Raw genomic sequence first — 9403 nt, 5'->3', positions numbered from 1 at the left:
AGCTGCTAGGTCTTGTGTGGTATTGACAGTGGCTCCAGGTTATTTGTTCTTTTTTTTCCCCCCAGGGCAATGGGGGTTAAGTGACTTGCCCAGGGTCACACAGCCAGTAAGTGTCAAGTGTCTGAGGCCGGATTTGAACTCAGGTCCTCCTGAATCCAGGGCCAGCGCTTTATCTACTGCGCCACCTAGCTGCCCCTGCTCCAGGTTATTTGAATGGTTTATTTCTGGATGCTTGAAATATTTTCTCTTTGAAATGGGAGCTCTGAAACTTGGCTATGCTATTCTTGTAAATTTCATTTTGGGACCTCTTTCATGTAGTGATCAGTGAATTCTTTCAATTTCAATTTAACCTTCTAGTTTAGGATTTGGCACCATTTCCCTTTATAATTTCTTGCAATATGTCTAGCCTTTTTCTTTGATGAAGGCTTCCAAGTAATGTAAACAATTATTCTTTATTTTATTTATTTATTTTTTTGGTGAGGCAATGGGGGTTAAGTGACTTGCCCAGGGTCACACAGCTAGTAAGTGTCAAGTGTCTGAGGCCAGATTTGAACTCAGGTCCTCTTGAATCCAAGGCTGGTGCTCTATCTACTGGGCCACCTAGCTGCCCCTAAACAATTATTCTTAAATTATCTCTCCTCAATTTATTTTCCAGGTCTTTGTTTTTCTGATAAGATATTTCACATTTTCTTCTATTTTTCATTCTTGTGACTTTGTTTCATTGTTTCTTGATTTATCATGGAATCATTAACTCCCACTTACTCAATTCTAATTTTTAAGGAATGATTTTCTTTAGTGAGTTTTTGTACCTTTTTTCCCCATTTGGCTAATTCTGATTTTTAAGGAGTATTTTTTATCAGTAAAATTTTGTTCCTCTTTTTTCTATTTGGCCAATTCTTTTATGATGTTATTGTCTTTGGTATTTTTTATTCCTCGTTTACCAAACTGTTGCATTTTTATAATTTTCTTCCTTTGCTCTCATTTTGTTATCTAATTTCCCCTTTACCAGTTTATTTGATTTTTAAAATAACTTTAGCTCTTTTAAGAATTCTTATTGGGAGGTGTCCGAATCACATTTTTTTCTTGGAGGCTTTGCTTTTAGCTGTTTTATCTCTCTTGTCTTCCTCTGAGTTTATGTCTTGATCTTATCCTGTCACCATAATAGATTTTTATATTCCTGTTTTTTTATTGTTTTCTTATTTTTCCAGCCTATTTCTTGATTTTGAAATGTTGTTAAAGTTGAGCCCAGGGGCAGCTGGGTGGTACAGTGGATAAAACACCAGCCCTGGATTCAGGAAAACCTGAGTTCAGATCTGACCTTAGACACCTGACACTTACTAACTGTGTGGCCCTGGGCAAGTCACTTAACCCTCATTGCCCCCCCCCCCAAAAAAAAAAGTAGAGCACTGTACCTGGCATGGGGATGGAGAAGTATGCTGTCCCTAACTTCAGGCTCTTTTCACTACTTTTTTCAGAGTTAGTTCTTGGGCTTTGAAGTTTTCAATGCTTTTAAAATTCTGTGACCTGGGGAGATGTGGGATCACTGCTCTCCTGGTCTGCATTTTGGTCCTTACCCAGGAAGGGCACCTAATATCTTGGGACTGCAATTAATACTGTTGCTCAAAGCTCCTACTTCCTATGGATCACAAGTGGTACTTACCGCTGAGCCCCTTATCCCCACTGACAGAAAGTGCTTTTCTCCACCCTTCAACTGTGGCCCAGAATTGGGTTTAGGACATGGAATTACCAAAACCTTCTAGTCCTGTGTCCAGTGCTATCAAAAGGATCACCTATAATCTTTCTTACCAGTTGCCAGGTCCCCTTACAATTTGTGGCTTGAGAGCTTCTGAAGCTGATGCTACTTCTGCCACCAACATCTAATCCCTCCTCTGGTGTTGTAGCCACATGGGCTCCAGGCCATCTTCAACCATCACAAATCCTCCTTCCAACTCCCTAAGTTGTCTTGGGCAAGAATAATGTCTTATCCTGAATGATGGTTGGCTCTGCCACTATGGATTTTGACTTGAGTTGTCTTTTAAAAATTTTGGAGGGGGATGTTGGGAGTGTTTGACTGAGTGCTTCTTCTCTGCCATCTTGGCTCTATCCTTGGAATTCTCATCAAATGCATTCTTTGTTTTTTTCTTGTTATTTATTTTCTTTTAAATTTATGAAAAAAAAGAAGCATTTCATGATAGTGGAATAATAACAGATATGATTGCACATGAAACTGCAAATCTATTAGTACAGTTTGCTATTCCTTTTAAATATACAATAAATTTATCATGTAAATTTTTCCTCCCTCCCCCCAAAACCCTAGAGATGGCTATGATTATACAGAAATATGTTTATTATTATATATATGTATATACACACATATATGCTTTTATACACACATATTTAATTATATGCATACTTCCTTTTATCAGTTCTTTTTCCGGATGCAGATAGTATCTTAAACCACATTAAGGAAAACATAATATCCAGGATTAGGGAAGAGATAGTTTTATTGAAAACTTCCCTTGTTAGTTCCTATTTTGAGCACTGTATTGATTCTAGGCATTAGATTTTAGGAAGGAGACTATGCAAAAGAGACTGACTAAGATGGTATTGTGCCTAGAGATCCATATTACTATCAGTTGGTAGAATTATAAAAATGTTACCTTGACTTCCAAGGGGGGAGTGTGGGAAGTGGGGAGTGAGACTTGATAACTCCCTTCAAATATTTAAAAAGCTGTCCTGTAGAATAGGAATTAGCTTTGTTCAGCTTGTCCCCAAGGGAGAACTAGTACTTAGGCTTGAAGTAAGCAAATACTGTCTAATAATCAGAATTGTCCAAAATGGGAATGGGATATCTTTTTTTTTTTTTTAAGTGAGGCACTTGGGGTTAAGTGACTTGCCCAGGGTCACACAGCTAGTAAGTGTTGTGTCTGAGGCCGGATTTGAACTCAGGTACTCCTGACTCCAGGGCCGGTGCTCTATCCACTGTGCCACCTAGCTGCCCCTGGAATGGGCAGCTCTCTCAAAGAAGAAGATCAAAGGCTGGCTGGATGACCCCCTTTGTGTGTTATGTTGTAAGTGGATTCTTTTTTAGGAATGGATTAGGCTAGATCTCTAATATTCTTCCCAGCTTTGTGATTCTGTCATCCTGTGATTATGTGTATGTATGTATGTGTTTATAGTCCTATATGATGTACTGCCCAATTATAATACATCTGTTATAAGTGTATATGACTACAGAGAGATTCTTCAATGAAAGGCCATATGACATAGTAGTTAGAGAGTTGGTCTCAAGATTAGGAAGACCTGGGTTATGTGATTATGTGACCCTGGACAAATCATGTCAGATCTCAGTTCCATAGGAGAGTAAGTTTTTTTCTGCATTGAAATGAAATCTCAGGTATGGATCAAAATATGTGGGCATCCATGCACACGCATGTATTATAGATTATGACACACATGCATAAATAATATAGATATTAATTACATGTGTACTGTATACATATGTAAATATTGGTCCAGAGTGAGATTTTATATATACAAATGTGAAAAATAACTCATTTGGACCCCTATTCTATTCTAATCAGTTTTAATCAATTTAATATGGTTCCTTAGGGGTTGTGATTATAAGTTATATATTAGGCACTAGGGCTGTGAATGGAACATTATAAGTTTACTCAATTTAATCATAGGAAACTAAATAGAGGTCCTCTATCCTTGTTTTTCCTTGTCATGGTGACCAAGCTCAGTGTGGTGGAGGTGATTCAATTACATGGGAAGTCCTCCAACTTATTTTCATACCAACTTTTTTTCTGGATCACTCTCGTCCAACATGAGCAAGTAACCATCTCATGACCTCTTATTCAGTGGAGATGCTCCACTGAGATGCCCCCAATCTGAGACACCCCCCCTTCTGACATACCATTTCTAGCTGATGCATAATTTTTTGGCCTGTGAAGCAAGATTTATCAACCAATGGGATTCTGTACTGTGTATATTCACTTTAGAATGTCCAGGTAATAGATCAGGTATTAAGTCTTATAAAAATAAGGCACTGGAAGGAGGGGGTATTTCAGATTGTGAGGAAGATCTGAGGTCCACTTTATTAAAGGGGACCATGGGCCCTTTAATAAAGTGCTATTGGCTCAGAGCGCTGCCTCAGTCCCTTTTATTGCAGGTTGGACAATTTTAACTCTCCCTACAGATATGTACACATGTGTGTGTGTGTGTGTGTATATATATATATATGTCTGTATGCATGTACATATTATATGTATATATGTGACACAAATGTATATACATACATATATTTTATATATAATGTGTATATATGTATTTAAAAATAATCTGTGATATAATTAGTTCAAGTTCTACCCACCGAGGTGGATCACAACCTGCACAAACTGTGGGTTGCAGATGGGGAATGACAAGAAACAATGATCAAAATTGTTGAAAAAAATTTACTACAACATTTACATGAAATATATTCACTTTTACAGATGAAAATAAAATTCAAATTGACATTAATAAAAGTGATTATGATACTATGACTTCATTTCAACTAATAGTGAATGAGCAATTTATTATTTGTTATGGTATCCACAAACTTAAAATTGTGTCAGCATATATCGAATTTTGATGTGGCATGATTTGCCACCATCATTATCAGTTATTCTAGGCTCTTAAAGCATTAAGAAGGAAGAAGGCCGAGAAATGGCCATCAAGTTTAGCAATTGAGGTCACTTATTGGTAACATAGTAAAAGAAATTTGGTGGTCAGTTCAATTGTCCTTTTTTTCTTGTTGTTTATTCATTCTGTCATGTCCAATTATTTGTGACCCATAGCACATCAAGCCCTTCTCTCTTCCACTATCTCTTAAAGTCTGTCCAAGTTCATGTTCATTTCCATGATACCATCTATTCATTGCATCCTCTGCCATCCCCTTTTCCTTTTGCTTTCAATCTTTCCTAACATCAGGGTCTTTTCCAATGAATCCCATTTTCTAATTATGTGGCCATTGTATTTAAGCTTCAGCTTTAGTATTTGAACTTCAAGTGAATAGCCTGAATTCTCTGTTTATTGACTGATTTGACCCTTTGATGTCCAAGGGGCTTTCAAAAGTCTTCTCCAGCACCACAATTCAAAAGCATCAATTTTGTGGTTCTCAGCTTTCCTTATAGTCCCTCAAAACCATGCATCCCTACTGGAAAATCCATAGCTTTGACTATATGAATCTTTGTTGGCAAGTTGACATCTCTGCATTTTAACATGCTGTCCATATTTTCCATAGCTTTCATTCCAAAGAGAAAGCCTCTTTATTTCATAGCTGCAGTTGCCATCTGCAGTGATCTTTGAGCCATAGAATTTCAAATCTGACACTGTTTCCATTTCTTCTATTTGCCAGGAAGTGATGGGATCAGTTGCTGAAATTTTAGGTTTTTTGATGTTAAACTTCAAGCCAGCTTTTGTACTCTCTTCTTTCACCCTCATCAAGAGGATTCTTAATTCCTCTTTACTTTCTGTCATCAGAATGCCATTGTCTGCATGTCTGAGATTGTTAATGTTTCTCCTGACAACCTTAATTCCAGTTTTTGATTCATCCAGACTGTCATTTTGTGTGATGTACTTTTCATATAAAAGTTAAATAAGGTGACAATATACATCCTTTCCAAATATTAAACCAATAAGCCATTCCATGTTTGGTTCTAACTGTTGCTTCTTCACCCACACACAGGTTCTTTAGGAGACAAGATGACTTAGTATACACATCTCTTTGAGGACATGACGCATTTTGTTATTATCCACACAATCCAAAGCTATAGTGTAGTCAATGAAGCAGAAGTAAATGTTTTTCTGGAACTCCCTTGGTTTATTTCATAATCCAAGGAATGTTGGCAATTTGGCCTCTAATTCCTTTGCCTTTTCAAAAAACCAGTCTGCTCTTCTGGTAATTCTCAGTTTACATAGTGTTGAAGACTAGCTTTCTGAAGCTTAGGCATAATGTTATTGGCACGTGAAATGAGTACAATTGTTCAGCAATCTGAACATTCCTCGGAATTATCCTTATTTATGATTAGACATGAGCTCATCTCTTCCAACCCAGTAGCCACTCTTGTATTTTCAGATTTTCTAGTACATCACAGTCAGTAAAAACAAGACCTGGAGTTGATTGTGGATGAAATCACGAGTTTCTTACTGTAAAATTCAGACAAACTGAAGAAAGTAGGGAAAACCATCATACCATATAGGTATGACCTAAATGATATCCCTTATGAATATGAAGTAGAGGTGATGAACAGCTTTAAGGGATTGGATCTGGTAGATAGAATGCCTGAAAAACTATGGGCATTGGTTCACATTATTGTATAGGAAGCCACAACCAAATACATTCCAAAGAAAAAACGGGACAAGAAAGCAAAATAGCTGTCTGATGAGTCCTTACAAATACCTGAGTTAAGGAACAAAATGAAAGGGAAACAAGAAAGGGAAAGATATACTCAGCTGAATTTAGAATTCCAGAGAATAGCAAGGAGAGATAAAGTTTTCTTTAATAAGCAATGTAAAGAAACAGAAAAAAAATAATAAAATGGGAAATATAAGGGATGTCTTCAAGAAAATTAGAAATATCAAAGTTTCATGAAAAATGGGCATGATCAAAGAAAAAAGTGGTATTTAACAGAAGTAGATGAGATTAAGAAGAGGTGGCAAGAATGCACAAAAGAACTATACAAGAAAGATCTTAATGTCACAAATAATCATGGTGCTGTGGTTATTGATCTGGAACTTCTATGGTTAGTGCTTTTCCATTCAATATCCTGCCACTGCTAGGGACATCTGATTGCTCTGTAATGGCTAGCTCATCATTTATGGATTCAGGGACCAGTTTTAGCAAGGGGCGGTGGTAGTGGAATTTTATCCTGATACCTTGGCATCTCATTCTTTCTGACCTTGAGATTTGCAATCTTTTGCTACAATGCCACATCTTTTCTTTCTAGTTTACTATTAGGCTAGCTAAAATCCTACACTTACCCACTATAATGTAGGGACAGACAGAGTGAAAGAAGAATTACACACACACACACACACACACACAATTTATTAAATGTCTATTAAGTGTACAGTACCATCCTAAGTGCTGGAGATATAAGGATAAGATAATGATGGTTGATCTCTGTACTCAAGAAGCTTACATTCTTTGGGTAAATATAATAGGTTAAGAAATAAACACCCAAGGCAGAGAGTGGTAGGACCAAGAGAAAAAAAAACTTTAAAATTTTCAAAAAAGAGAATATGTTCAGTGGGGTAATGTGGGAAAGAAGAATGGAAACAAATCAGTTGTGTCTAGATAAGTTAATTCACTTGTTTTTGTTTTTTGTTTTGGACCAATGAGAATTAAGTGACTTGCCCAGGGTCACACAGCTAGTAAGTGTCAAGTGTCTGAGGCTAGATTTGAACTCAGGTCCTCCTGAATCCAGGGCTGGGGGCTTTATCTACTGTGCCACCTAGCTGCCCTAAATTAGTTCAATTGTAATAAATTTTTAGATTCACTTTTCTCAAATCTAACCCCAGCATGGTACACTTGGAGGCAATTTTTCTATTGGACTCAGTGGACTGTGAGTTTATAGTAACACACATGTACATATGCACATGTACACACTCCTAAAATTACTTAAAATGGTAAATGACAGAATCATGGAAAACAGAGTTGGAATGTATTTCTGAAGACAACTAGCATAACCTGTACCTGGACAGGATTCCCCAAGAAGTGGTTATCCAGCCATCACCTGGGTGCAGCTAAATGGTACAGTGACTATGAGCCTGAGGTTAAGAATATCTGAGTTCAAATCCATCCTCAAACACTTACTAGCTGTGTGACCCTGACCAAGTCACTTAACCTCTGTTTGCCATATCTATATCTACTTATAGGTATAGATAGATCTATAGATAGACTTCTGAGTCATATCCTATAAATAAATGGCATTTACAATACTTGACAGAGGATTAAAAAATGGTTTCTATGTTACATTCAGCAGTGTTGCCAGTTATTCAATGGTTCTAATACCTGGCAGATAGAAGATTCTGCACCAGGAATTAACCTGAGGACTAGGTCTTTCTTTTTTTTTTGTATTTTAATGATTTTATTATTGAAATATTTTCATCCTATCCCCTTAAAAAACCTCATTTTCTTCCCCATCCTGCCTCCCAACAACCTTCCCTGCACTTCTGTATTTTATTTCAAAATTCTGGGATCAGTGGCCATCTTGAAATGTGTTCATTGGGTAGCCTTATGAAGCCATTTGGTAAAGAAGAAGGGGAGGGGAGGAAAGAAGCTCTGTCCATGGCTACTGTAGGGCTTTGGCTATGATCTCATAGGCTATCTCCATCTTCTCAGCATCTGGACAGGTAGAAACAAAATCTTCTCTGGCATAAGCATTGCAGAGATATCTTTGCACCCCTTGAAACTCTTCTGGGATAGAAAATCCCCGATATTTCTTACATACAACCTGTATGATGTGAAGCTTGGGCAGTAGGTTGCAATCAGCCAATGTAAGCTCATCACCATCCAGAAACTTTCTGTGGGAGACAGCCTCATCTTCTGCACTTGTCTCATCAATCTCCTCTGGAAGTGGTGATGTCAGATCATTGTCCAGAACCTTCAGGGCTTTCAATAGCCCCTTCTCCAAGTTGGCATTGAGAGTTGGGTTTGAATTCTTGATGCAGGCAGAAAATTTGGCGAAGACATCTAGGCCAGCTGTGTTAGATTCTGGATTCTTTGCTGCCAACTTGGGGTGCCTAGGGGGACTCAGCACCTCCTCCAGAAACTCTTCAATCTTGTTAGTGTCTGTGTATACTTCATTGCCATACAGTAAAAATGGGAGCTGACCTCCAGGACGCAACTTCTGTACTATCTCTGTTCTCCTCTTGGTGTCTACAGTGGTGACATTGATGGTGACACCCTTAAGCCAGAGTGCCATGAAAAGTCTTTGAGAGAAGGGGAAGTTCCCAATCTTGGCACCATCACTTCCGGCCTTGACGAACAACTCGACCTGTGTCTGCTCTTCAGCTATGGCTGCGACTGGGACCAGGAAGCAGCAGGTGCTGGGGGAACTTTCTATAAATCAGCACTAGTGTCTGTAAAGGACTAGCCCTTTCTAAGGAATCATATGCATCTATCTCTTTCTTGAGGGTCACAGACCCTAGGTCCTTGTAGAGAACACATTAGCTATTTGAATTAACGCAATGAGAAATATATCAAGCAAGAAACTTAAGGGTGGGATGGCTATAGGTGTTGAAGCTGTTGGATTTTCCTTGAAAAAATGGGTAGTAACAGCCTAGGGTTTTTTTTTCTTCCACTGATTCTGCTGGATTACCTTGGTTAAATGATTATTTGGGGATTTTTCTCTCT

The 9403-nt window shown here is 37.9% G+C and overlaps 1 protein-coding gene across 1 annotated transcript; it reads right to left on the bottom strand.

Annotated features, from left to right (window-relative positions):
• Positions 1-8339: 8339 nt before the first annotated feature.
• LOC122743588 (chloride intracellular channel protein 1-like) lies at positions 8340-9059 on the bottom strand. Its single transcript, XM_043988647.1, has one exon. It carries the CDS (start codon positions 8970-8972, stop codon positions 8340-8342), a length of 633 nt encoding a protein of 210 aa, XP_043844582.1. The 5' UTR covers positions 8973-9059.
• Between the last annotated feature and the right edge of the window lie 344 nt (positions 9060-9403).

This window comes from Dromiciops gliroides, chromosome 2 (assembly GCF_019393635.1).
Source record: "Dromiciops gliroides isolate mDroGli1 chromosome 2, mDroGli1.pri, whole genome shotgun sequence".
NCBI lineage: Eukaryota > Metazoa > Chordata > Mammalia > Microbiotheria > Microbiotheriidae > Dromiciops > Dromiciops gliroides.
Note: the sequence above shows the minus strand (reverse complement) of the source record. Positions and strands in the feature narration are given on the sequence as shown.